The sequence below is a fragment of the Ambystoma mexicanum genome, chromosome 9, assembly GCF_040938575.1.
Source record: "Ambystoma mexicanum isolate Mex_15411 chromosome 9, UKY_AmexF1_1, whole genome shotgun sequence".
In the NCBI taxonomy this organism is placed as follows: Eukaryota; Metazoa; Chordata; class Amphibia; order Caudata; family Ambystomatidae; genus Ambystoma; species Ambystoma mexicanum.
Window position 1 is genome coordinate 737083601 of NC_090931.1, and position 13427 is coordinate 737097027.

The following is a 13427-nucleotide window of genomic DNA, read 5'->3' on the forward strand; positions in this document are numbered from 1 at the left end:
CAGTTTCTTCACTGGATAGGTAGCGCAGGCCTCTTGACTTCAGAGGACTGCTGTCCGTCGTTTACTGCACGAACGGTAAGTTTCGAGTAACTCAAATGTCTTTCAAGTCTTTAATAATGATGTCTCTTGTTTTGCAGGGTTCCGGCGATGGCGGATGACGGGCTGAAGTGAGTTGAAGATGGAGCCCGTGTGATGAATAGAAGCGCCTGGAAGCACGTAAGTAAGCACTTGTTGCCAGCTTCACAAAGCGCTCTAACTGTCTTTTTATTTTGCAGGTACAAGTTCGGAGCGGCTGCAGGGTGCCGGAATACCCACTGGATTAGATGTGGAAAGGAGTAATGGCACGTGAGTATTAAAGTTCCCCAATGTCTTTAAACGCACCTTGTTTTGTCTTTCAGATGCGAGATGCAGCGCCGACGGCCTCCGGAGCGTGCGAAGAGTTGGTAAGCTTTTGTCTTTCAGATGCCGGAATGCAGTGTGAAGACCTCCGGAGCGCACGAAGAGTAGGTAAGCCTTTGTCTTTCAGATGCCGGAATGCTAACCTGTTCTTTCTTGTCTTTATAGGTGTTGCTGAAGACTGGATTCAGGATGGTAAGCCTTTTTCCTTAGGCCCAGGACCGGATGCAGAAGACACGATGAGCGTTCTGCTGCAGAGGGTGCAGAATAACGCAAAGCAAGATTCATCCACCGGGTGTGGTTTAAATAGCCTCCTGTAGTGCTTAGGTGTCTCCTTCCACAGCCACGCCTAAGTAAGAAAAGAGTTCCTGGTAAAAAAAGAGTTCCTGCCTTCCAGAAGAGTTCCAGTGTTCTGAATCTAGGGAGTGGCTCCAGCCCCACCCAACAGGAAAAGTAGTTCCAAACAGAAGAGGATCAGAGGCTCAACTGGCAGGCAAGTAAGCAGCATGGTCTGCTGCAGGTAAGTCCACCCAAGCATTATGAGCCCGGCGCTTCCAGCGCTGGGACTGGGCATATTTATGAGCCTGGTGCCACTGGTGCCAGGACTGGGTCCAAAAGGTCCCAATTGGGACTGGTTGGCACTCGGAACCTGGGTTATGGATCTGCTTCCAAGGGAGTTGGGAAAACCCTGACCTTTTGGAAGCAGAGATCATGACAATATGTTCCGGGCAGGAACATCACCGATAACCACCGGAGGCTACATCATGTCATAGACCAAACTGAGGAGGACACGGGCGAGCTGGCTATAGTGTCGTTAGACGCGGTCAAGGCCTTCGACTTGGTACGATGGCCCTGGCTGAAAGCGGTCCTGAAGGGGTATGGAGTGGGACCCGGATACCTCAGATGGGTACAGTTGTTTTACAGCACCCCGATGGCGAGGGTCAATACATGGTCCACGGTCTCAGATTCTTGGCAACTGGGCAGGGGGACCAGACAGGGATGTCCCTGGTCACCTATGCTATATATACTGGCATTGGAGCCGCTGGCAATATGCCTGCGTCAACAATATGGGGAGGTGGGCATAAACACGGCCAGTGGAGAGCATCTGATATCATTATATGCGGATGATATGCTCCTTTATTTACGCTACCCAGAAGAAAACCTACAGTACGTCCTAGAAGTGATAAAACGGTACGCCATCCTCTCCGGTATATCGGTGAACCCTGGAAAGTCCAGCCTGTTCCCTTTGGGTAGATATAGGAATGTCCCGGTGCAGAGGCTGCCTGCAGAACACAAGCACAACACGGAAAAGGCGATAGAGGGGATTAAGAACAGTATGGTATTTTGGTCCAGACTGCCCCTGACCATGATGGGGGGGGCGGCCTTGCTCAAGATGGTGGTCCTGCCTAGACTCTTGCACTTTTTTATAAACGTCCCGTTTCTGATACCCAGGAGCCTATTCGCGAAACTTCACAGCGTGTGTAGGGGTTTTGTGTGGGGCTGCTCTAGGAATAGGGTGGCTCTCTGGAAGCTCCAGAACCTGTGCGACAGGGGGGGGATAGGCCTGCCTAACTTCGAACTCTATTACCTGACGGGGCAGCTGCAGTACGTGGCCAGGTGGCTCTCGACTGAAGATTCGGCGGAAGCCAGGCTCCTGCGCGAAGATACAGCCCCATACTTTCTGATGGAAGTGGTGTGGTTGGGCAGAGATAAACTGGTGGGCAAGGGGTGGTTACTGAGGTTGGGCTGGGAGATCTGGCACAGGACATGGAAGATTGGGGGGGACTCTGAACCATACTCCCAGCAGGCCCCTTTGGCGGCTCTGTGTGGGAGCGACTCTCAACTACTTGAATCGGTCCGCAGATACTGGGAACAGGTAGGCCTAGCCACCCTCGGGGACATGTGGCAGGAAGGGGAGGCGGTGGACTTTCAGCGGCTGCAGGAAGAGACGGGAGTACATGGTGGCCAATATATAACCTACATCAGGCTGCTGAAAAAGACTAGAGAAAGATGGCCGGAGACAGTGCTCGCGGAGGATCCAGATGCCTCCCTGGAAACCATGTATGATGTATCGGAGGGCGGGCACGAAATATCGAGGATATATGAGCTCCTGCGAGCAAGGGCAGGGAAGGGGTTGCTCCAATTGAGACAAGATTGGGAGGAGGAGGTGGGAGGACCCATGACGGATGGGCAGTGGGAACGGGCCCAGAGGTACCATAAAAAGGTGTCCCGTAACGCGAGATTCCAACAGCTTCAATTGTATGTTACCCACAGGGCTTATTTAACCCCCGGGAAGATTGCAAAGTTTGGGGGATCAGCTATACAGCAATGCCCCAGGTGTGGGGAGGCGAACGCGGGACTGCTACACATGTTTTGGGCTTGCCCGGAGGTGCATAGATTTTGGAACGAGGTCAAGACGAAACTGGCTGGCGGGGGGGTGGTGGTGCTGGATGTGGAATCGGCCTGGTCATGCTTGCTTGGACTATTCCCTAGACCCCGGCATTTGAAACACATAAGCAAGATGAAGGACCTGGCCTATGTCTTGGCCAAACGTAGGATCGCCATGGGCTGGAAGGCGGCCCACAGACCTAGGGTGGAGTTGTGGTGGACAGACCTCTTGAGGTGGGCGGAAGCTGAATCCGTAGTCTGGTTTGAAGCGGTCACCAGGGCGAGCGAAGAAGAAGTAGGGCCCTTGCTGGCCTGGCGGCAATTGGTGGCCTCGTTGGCAAACCCTCACCAGGGTGACAACGAAACAGAGGACCCAGTTGATGGCTGTCTAGGTAGTGTGCCACCCAATGATGTTCCCGTAAACGATATGTGAGAACCGGCTCTAGTTTAAAGGGGGAGAGGAGAGTTGGGGAGTTTGAAAATGTGTTGAAATATGATGCTTTCTATGTTTTGAAACAGTTGTAGTGTGTTTGTTTGACCTTAAAAAATAAAATAAAAATATATTAAAAAAAATAAAAATCTTTGGAAGGGCACAGGTTTCCTCTGGTTCATAGTCAGGTCGTCTGGACAAGGCATCAGCAATAATGTTTGTCACTCCAGGGACATGGTTTATCTGGAACTGATATTGAGCAAAAAAAAAGCCCAGCGAGCCTGATGACTGTTAATGCACTCTAAAGACTGAAGAATTTGTAAATTCCGGTGATCAGTCCTGACTTGAATCGGATATTTGGCCCCCAAGAGCAGATGCCGCCATTCGGTAAAGGCCTGTCGGATGGCAAGCAACCCCTTCTCCAAAACAGAGTAATGTGTTTCACTGGGGTTTAGAGTTCGAGATAGATAGGCGATGGGATGTTCTTTTTTTGTCTTCCAATTCTTGTTTCAGAACAGCTCCTATGGCGTAATCCGAGGCATCTGTTTCCACCAGGAAGGGTTTGTCTATGTCAGGTTGTGCCAGGATGGGACCTTGAGTAAATCTTTGTTTTAACTCATGGAAGGCCAATTCTTGGTCGAAGTCCAGGCAGGGTCGAAGTTCCTTAGTATCTTTCTTTGGCACAAAGAATAAGGATGCTTCTGCAGGGGATTTCGACGGGCGAATGGTTCCGTTGGATAGATTAGTGTCCAAGTATTCACGTAGGGCTCTCTTCTCAGGTTCTGAAAGTATGAACATCCTTCCGAATGATATGACTGCAGAGTCGTCTGTTTCAATGGCACCGTCTTCGGGTCTCTGGGGAGGTAGCGCTTGAACAATATCTGAGGAAAATACATCCGAGAATTGTTAGTAAGGCTCAGGTATCTGGGTGACAGTAGACACACTAATAGGCGGATTCTTAGTCTCCTGGGGTTCCAGGAAATAGGGTTGAGCCCTTTGAATCAGACAATGCGAAGGACAATACTCTGATCCTAGGAACAAGGAACCTGTGGTCCAGTTAATGTACGGATTGTGTCTTTGAATCCAGGGCATGCCTAGTACCATCGGATAATGAGCAGCCTTTATTATGTCGAAGTGTAGCATCTCTTGGTGGTTGTTTATAGTCAATAACAGTTCCGTGGTTTGTTGGGTTACGGGTCCTGAAGATAATGGACTTTCATCGATTCCTTCAACCGCCTGGATGATGTCCTTGGTCTTCTGGGGAATATGATGTTTCTGGGCCCAATCATGGTCAAGGAATATGCCCATTGCTCCACAGTCTACCATGGCCAAGACGGGATATGTTTCATCTTTGGTCACTGACAGAAACACTTGAAGAATCACCAGACTGTTTGTGGGTTGACAGGTTTTGCTTGGAGAAGACTTGGAGCACGAATCTTTCTCCCGAAGCTGGGCTCCGTTCAAGATTGGGAGCTGGAGTTTCCCGAACGCCTGGGAGGAGCTATTGGGCAATTTATCACTGGGTGTTTGTCTGATGCACAATACATGCATAGTCCTGTATCAATTCTACGAGTTCTTTCTTGTGGAGAAATGGGGCCTCGTAAGGAGCCAAGTTGCATCGGCTCAGGATCTGGCTGGGGACTGGGAGGCGTCTCCTTACGACTGGTGTATTCCAAGGGGGCCTTTGTTGGCAGGGAACGTGTCTTTTTCTTTTCAGACTTCCTTTCCCGGATGCGGAAATCAATTTGCAATAACAAGTCCAGTAAAGCCTGGAACGAGCTTGGGCATGCTACCCGGGAGAGTTCATCCTTGATTTCGTCATTCAATCCACGGCGAAACAGTGTGAAACAGGCTTCCGGAGCCCAGTCAGCCTCCTTGGCCAATTGTTTGAAATGGTAAACGTATGACAACATATCCTAAGAACCTTGTTGAAACTCCAGTAGCTTCTCTTGAGCACTGTAAACTTGTTCAGGTCGATCAAACATAGTTTTAAAGGCATCTACAAATCCTTCATAGTTGTCCAGGAGTGGGTCCCCTTCATTAACTAGGGGTGTTGCCCAGGCCAATGCGTTTCCTGAAACTCCCTCTTTATACTGGCGCTGGTACTCACCTGCCCAAACATTTTCACCTCTTCACACAGGTGCAGCTTGCACGAGCCTGAATCACCCTGAGATCTACCGGTCCTTCTGTCTGTACTGTTGCTACAGTTCCTTTCAACACAACCTTCACTAACTTCTTCTGTACCAGTTCCACTTCCTCCACTCGGTGCGCTGCTTCCTTCTCATATTCTTTCAACTGTTTATAGTGGTGTACAGTAATAGACTGAATTTCAGGCCAGCCCTTTGCCTCACTCCCCACTATTTTGTCAAGAGCTTTCTGTACCTCTTTCGGCAGTCCCCATTTCGCAACAAAGTAAAGGAATGGAATTGCTCATCCCAAGAATCTCCCGTTTTTGCTCTCCACATTTCCTGTATGTGCAAAATATACTGAGCAGAATCCTCGTCATCTCGCATTGTCCTCTGCATAATCGATTGACGATCAGGCGTGTCTGGATATGTGCACTCTAGTGCTGCCCACACTCGGGGCCTAATGTAATTGAAGTGCGCTCCCCATGACTATTGTCACCCAACTTCACACCCGGGTTCCCAGTCTTAACCCATATGGCATAAGCCTGATCCCCCAGTATTGAGACAAAAAGACTTTTCAATTAGTTGTACCATCCGTTTGCTTCTCAAAAGCATATATCCACTTACCCGCTCCAGCAGTGAGAGACAGGAGTGCCTTTATGAGATTATTTGTATCCATATGGGCCCATGGTATGTATTGCGCTCTCCCTGGTACCTTGTGCAATAATGGAAACTGTGTTTCTACTGTCTTCCCCTCTTTCTTTCCCGTCACTGATCTCTTACCCACCGCTATAGGTCCATATTTGTTTCCTATCCTGGGTCCCCACAAACGTTCTACTTACGGGGAAATGACTGGTGGCTATTCCTCTTCTTCCACCTCATCTACAGTATCCCACTCCTCTTCTCCCCTCCCGTATGGTCATACTCTATATGCCCATCCTTAATAGCAGTACTCTCTATTCGAAACAAAATATCTCCCGCTCTCCTTTCATCTGTTCCCACCGGTACACGTTGCCCGTCTCACCTGTCCAATTTTAATCTGGCTAATTATCCTTCTACTTTTCTTAACGCGTCTACCAACTCCTGTGGTGTTGTATCAGTTCCTTCCAGTGCTTTGCTCCTCACAGCGGCAGACGCTATAGGGTAAGGGAGGTTGTGATATTGGGCCATCACAGGTGGGGCAACTGTAGTGGGCAAAGAAACATATATTTGGTATTTGTATATCCTGACGCTGCACGTGTAGGATAACATCCTAATGGGGGACACGGACCTGCCTCAGTGGGGGGCCATATGGGTGCTGGGAACAGCCGACGTAGTGGTTATTGGTGCGCAAGGGGTGACCAACTCTACCACCATCTTAAGGGGATCTATAGGAACATCTTCCAAATCTTCCACCATTTTCCATAACATTACTATTTTTTTATTTGTTCCCCTTGTACTTGGCTGCCAAAAAGGTATACGTATGACTTAATATATCTCTGTTATTTGTTCCCTGTTCCAGATAGGGCTTATACATCCCTCCTTTCATTTCCACCAACCATTCCTTGCGATACTTGAGAATTCTTTCTCGTTACAAGGGAAGGGCTTTACACATATATTCCAACGGGGTTGCCGGCTCCATCGTAGCTGCCCCTAAATCATGGTTATACATTATTACTAACACCAACCCCCCAAACCACAAAACCATACCCTCCCAGTACACATCCCCTATTTTCCACTCTACCAGTATCAATGCCCAACCCTTACCTCAATTCCCATACCCTTTCACACTCCCCTCAAAGCCACATCCATTTACTGCTTACAAACCTCTTTTCACACAACACATCAAGCTCTCCCTCGACCTCTACTCATCCCAAAGAAATAAATAAAAATCACAATAAAAATGACTTCTTTGTTCCAACATCCCCGCTATATCGAGTGAGGAGATCTCAGGCCCACGAGGGCCTCTACCACAACTACTTCTCGTGCTCACGCCCCCTTTATACTGGGCTGAGAGATCCCTGACCCACAAATCCTATCCGTCCATTCCTCCCACACTGCACATATGCCACTCTTAGCACCCTCAAGCACTCGTACTCCCCTCCAGTATCACACTTGTATTTCCTCAGAAGAAGGTGCACTTACATCTGTGTTCACCTTATGTCCTCCATCACAGGGTCCCATCAACGGCCTGCACAATCCGGGGACAGCGCCCCGCTCCAAAGAACAGACTGGAATTCTGATAACACGGCTCCTGTGAATCTCTCAAAGGGGCGCACAAAGGGGACTGGTCGATGCAGGTGGGCGTAGCCCATCCGGATGTGCAGGCAGGAATCCTTCATCTTCTCGGGGGAGTCTGGGATCACGTCGGGGTCACAAATAATGTAGGGTAACTCCACAATAACCAGATAAAGAAAAAACAACCCACTAGGCCAAGATGCTTGGTGCACCCTTTGTCGAGAAGAACAAGAGCTTTATTTTGTATATAAAAAGGAAAACGGGAATAGGGTTTTATAAGTCCACTGCCTCAGAGCTCTCTCTCATCATCAAAGCGAACATCACTTTATAAATATACAAATCGTCATGAATGACGCATTCAGTATACAGTATTCATCCCCACCCTCATTGGATGCTACCGATTTACATGCTCATTTTCACAAATGGGCCCCTCTCCAATTGGTCGTGTTACCTTCTCCTCCATCTTTTTCACACGTTGGTAAACAACCTCTTCATCTCAAAGTGCTGTAAGGTAATTGGTTAGACTTTAAAAGGCACCACCCTGTCTTTGCTCCTAACCACGTGATTTGCACCTGGTCGGCAACATGAACTCAGCAGATATCTTTGAGGTCAGCCTGGTCCTTACAAACAAAGCAACTCTTTTATCATCACAGACATGCAGACGCCCCCATCATACCTCACCGCTGCAATCTTATAAGTATTGGCATTGCCCTTTGCTGTCCCTGGTACATATCATGGACCTTGATGTTCTCTGCTCCCCCCTGTATCCGCTACTCCTCCCAAGAGGTAGTTCTGGTGTCCCACTAATCCATCCAATTCATAAAGGATTTAAGAGCCTTATTCCTAAGCATCTGGTAGTTCAAATAGAATGACAATTGTTATGGGGGGCGCTGGTGTCCTAAATCTCAGCTCGTCTTTTGGCAGCTCAAGACCTCTGCCCTTCCTCCCATGCGTATGGCCTTCGTACTGGGCCGCAGCCCTTCTCCAATTTAGCTGCTCGCATTCCTTCCTAATTGTTCATAGGTTGACTAGAATCATTTGTATATGAGTGTACATGCATATTCCCTACAGTGCCTGGGACTTGGAATGTGATAATGAAGCAAAGGAAGGGGCCTCACTCTGTGTTTCCAACATGGCTTGTGAGGATTCAGGCCTACTCTCAAATGCAGTATTAGTTCATGTCATAGATATCCCGCACATGCAATTTATTCTATACAACGCTATTGCAAAGCAAATGGTTAGTATGCTCTGCATACATTTCCATACTGCATATTTCTCCCGTGTAACACCTCCACCCATAAGATTCCCCCTCCCCCACACCACCTTCTACACGTTCCCCATGTGTTAATATATTTTCAGCAATCTAAATCATTTAGAAAGGGCTGCAATTTGAACGTGCATCCCAACAAGAGCCACAGTATAAAAGTGGAAAGAACGAAAGGCAGAGTATGGGTTCCAAGGGTGAGGTCAGGAAGTTTGGCAGTGGACCAAGAGACCAGGGGGAGGACAGGTGGAGGAGTGGAATGCTGAGGAGTTGGTGGCAGAATTGATTCAGAATGCAGGTGAGATATGTATCAGAGAGAGTAGCATCAGTTTTTGATAATAAGGCAGTACGTGTTGTGAGAGTGGGGGTAATTGTGAGGGAAGCGTGGCAGACATTAGTAGGGGAGCGAGGATAGTAGGTAACGTGAGAGGGAGTGGCTGCTTGGAGAGAGTTTATATGGTAGAGTGGGTTGTAGGAGAGGGGTACGTGGAAAAGAGAGTGAGAGAAAATAGAGGGGCATTGGAGAATAGTGAGAGTGAGTGTATTAGATAGGTTGAGAGAGCGTGAGGGTAGTAGAGGAGAGTGAGTAGGGCATTCTATCACTGGGTCTGGGAGAGTGAGCATATGTCTGGGTGTAATGTGGGATTATAGGAGCAAGGAGGGATGTGAGGAGAAGAACAAGGAGGGGGTAGAGTGAGAGTGTGGGACATCAGAGGGTTAAGAGAGAGGGGTGGAAGATGAGCAGGAGAGAAAGAGAGAGAGGGGGAGAAAGGAGAGCAGACATTAGTGTAGTGGAGGAGAAGGAATGAAGAGGAATAGTAAGATCAAGAAAGGCGAACGAGAGGAGCAGGTGAGTGAGAGCAAGAACTGCAGTGTCTGAAATTGAAATCAAATCCCTACTTTGAACAATCTGCTCATATTTAGACTGACTAATCTGCATATCTCAAATGGATAAAAAAAACTTCAGCTGTCTCCCAGTTTCCATCAGTTATTAAGGCCACCTGTAACATGTTGGAAACCCAATTACCATATTGCCTATTGTGAAGATATTGTGCATGCATGTATTCATTGTGTGATCTGCATAATGTCTTTCAGGTATCGAACTACTCCTGTATTGCTGGCAGCAACATCTGGAGGCTTGGAAACATTTTGCTTTTTGTTATCTCTTGGTGCCAATTGGGAGAAGGTTGACAGCCGTGGCAATAACATTGTTCATTTAGCAGTTTTGTATTTCCACACACAGATCGTGAAGTATATTATAGAGCTAAACGTGCCACAATTCCCTGTGTCGAGTATTCTTGTAGGTAAGCAGAACATTTATTTATTATTTCAAATGTACACAGCATAATCCTCAATATCATTAATAAAATATATGTATGACCCTAATAGGTTTGTGTATTCATTGGACAGGAAAGAAGAATACATGTGAAATGATGATGTTATACATACATATGTACTGCATATATAAGGGAACATATGAACAAATAAGGATTGATTGATTACTAAAAGTAAGTTTGTTGATCATTGGTGTGAAGTTCCTGTTGTCTTATTACTTTCCATTGTGTACCTAGTCATCCCAATCCTCTGAAAAATATATGGAATAAAACCTCTTCCCCTTCCTAATATTATCCTCTAACCATGTCCATTTTCCATTGTAGTCTGTTGCAAATTGGCTTAATATCCCAGTACTCATGTGATACTTTGAAATATTGAAGGCTGCATGCCAAAAAGACAGATTTTCGGCTGATCTGGGCAGCCTTCAATATTTGTTAATATCACTTTTCGTGGGGTTTCAGCACCTGAATCCCCCCTTCTAACCTGTCCCCCGCCTGCCCTCACCCTTAAAGTAAGGGGGTTTCACTCCCCAAAACCCCTTTCTTCCCCTGCTCCCTCCGTGCCTTAAACTTTACTCTCTAACCCCCTTCCTCTCCCCTCACATACAGACACAAACACAAACCAACACAATCACACCAACTTATTTGCTCAACGGCCCCCTTTCTTCTGCATACATGCCAACATTTTGAAGCACTTGAAAGAGAGATTTTGTCATTGAAATCGGGAGGAATGAATTTTCCCATTAGAATGCATTGGGGTTAGAATATATATTGGGAGGGTTGACATGTATGGTTCAGTGCAACAAACACTCATCCTACACCCACACAACATTTACACTTCCCTTCTCGACCAGTGCCCCTACTTTCCATGCTACAAACATGCCCCCTCAGACACACATACACACAGACACGCACACACAGACACCTTCCTCACCTGCGGCTTCCGTCTTCCGGGCCAAAGGCACCTGTCAGCCCCTGCACGCACTTGTGTGCAGCAGGGATGTAACAGTTCGGTTTAGAAAGACCGGTTGAAGCGGTCTCCGAGCAGTGTTTTTAAATAGAGCTTTTTTAAATAAAAAAAAATACAAAAACATTCACTCCACAACGTACTCCTGACTTGGAAGCTACCAAAATATTGTATTACTTCATCTGGCTGACACACTATGAGGGCAAATCATCTTAACGGGGAAAGCATGGTGAGAATTAATTTTGAAACCCTTTTTTCCATGATACTAGCACTAAAATTTAAAGCATGACATGTAGTTTATAAACTATTTTATTTCCTGCTGGGCACATTGACAAGACGTAGATGACTACCACAACTTCCTTTTCTTTTCAGACCATAAATTAGGTGGTAACTTGTTTTGATTTCTATGTGTGCCCTGGAGTTTACCTGCAGTGTATCAGAGAAGCTGGCACAATTTTATTATTTTCCCAACAAAAAGAAAATAGGTATCTTTGGATTACATCGTACACTACCTGGAAAATATTTCCCCTTAGATTTCACACAAATTAAGCATGAAGCTTAAAATAACCATAAAGGATGAACTTAGTAAGTATTTAGGTCACTCGGCCTTTTGAATATGTTTAATTGCTTTCTTTACCCTGGAAATAACTTGTGATTCTTCCAAGCTAGAGAAAATAAGATCTTGAAACGCCTTATGGAGCTGCCCAATAGGGCTCCTTTGAACCAAATCAACCTAGAATTGGGCACCCCAGGTATTAAATATAATGTCATAATTAAACCGTTATTGTACTGGGTAAGATTGTGGAATAAACCCGATTTACAATAATATTGTATAGGGCTCGGAGGTGATATACTAGAAACCTAAGACCGTACATCTTTATTATGGCTCAAACTTGTTTGGAAAATATTTAATACATTGGGCATTTCTTCCATCTGGAACTGCACCTGCACATATGCAAACAACTCTAAAGCTGTTTTGATTTTTTCCTTCAAGGTGTGGGTTTGGAAAGATCAAATGGACAATTGCTCTTTCCAACACTTGGTATCGAACTTCTGACACTGAAGCACTTATTGGGATTCAACAAGTGTATTGATTAGTCTTGCGAGGAAATCCGGGAAACCCTCTTTGCGAAATTGTGATTGGGCATACTGCTGCTTGCTAACTTTACAAATCACTGGGGTATAGAACGGCCATCAAAATGCCCATACTGTACAATTGTGGACAAGGACCAATGCCATCTGTTATTTACTTGTCCGTTATATTACAACTTGAGATCTAAATGGATTAAAACGATAATACATTTATTGGGCATCAGGTACAAGAGCGACGCAAATATGAAGTTGCATGTATCATCTTGGTCTATTTGGCATAACGTTTGAATGTATACACAAAGCACCATTGCATTTTTTTAAATGTGTAAATAATTGCTGTATTTTATTTGTTTTTCTATGCTTTTATGGCACTAGCCAAACTAAAGCTAACTGACCTGACCAGATGGGTGAACTTAATAAGTGTTTAGGTCACAATGTCGATTTAATATTTGTCGTTGTTTTTTTTCCCGTGCAATCAGCTATTGTTGAAAGACTAATAGGAACCTGCAGACCCCATTCCTCTATCAGTATGACCCTCTTTGGGTATTGTGCTATCAGATAAAAGTTTGCATGGCCACTGCATCTTCTATAAAATGCCAGTGCATTGTACTGTGAGTTTTATGTGCCTAAAAAAGTTGTCATCTCCCAAATTAGATTGTATCATCTTTAACATTATCACCAAAAGATGTACCCCTCTCTGAATCTGTGCCAAATATCACTGATACAAATGTTATTGATGCCCTTACCGGTAACCACACAGATCTTTGTGATCCGACCGCGGCTGATTTTCCCGCGGCCGGAAAGTTTGCATATGAAATGTACAAACCACAAAAGGTTCATACGTTTCCCATGCAAACACACGTTCAATACCCCTACATACCCTCACCCCCACCCACAACACACCCACGACACCCCCCCACCCACACCCTCAACACACCCCCACCCACACCACCAACATAAACAAACCCTACTTACCTTCTCTTCATGCTGTGTCCCTGCGGCGCCAGTTGCCTTTCACTTCGGTGATCGGCAACCGGCGCTGCAGGGGTCTTTTCTATTATATTTTTTCGGGAGCTGCTGGGGTTTCCACCGCAACCCCCGCTCACTATACCACAGAGTATAGTGAGTGGGGAGTTGCGGGGGACACCCCTGCAGTCTTTTTTTTATACTTACCTACAATGCTACCACCAAAGGTTTGAACTTTTGGTGTTCG

General features: G+C 46.3%; 1 protein-coding gene across 2 annotated transcripts in view; it reads left to right on the forward strand.

Annotated features, from left to right (window-relative positions):
- The window catches only part of ANKAR (ankyrin and armadillo repeat containing), a 1891262-nt gene that overhangs the window by 915779 nt on the left and 962056 nt on the right, over positions 1–13427 (forward strand). For both annotated transcript variants that reach the window (XM_069615641.1, XM_069615642.1), the window contains exon 11: positions 9917–10125. In XM_069615641.1, coding sequence (XP_069471742.1) covers positions 9917–10125 — 209 coding nt within the window. The remainder of the gene's footprint in view (positions 1–9916; positions 10126–13427) is intronic.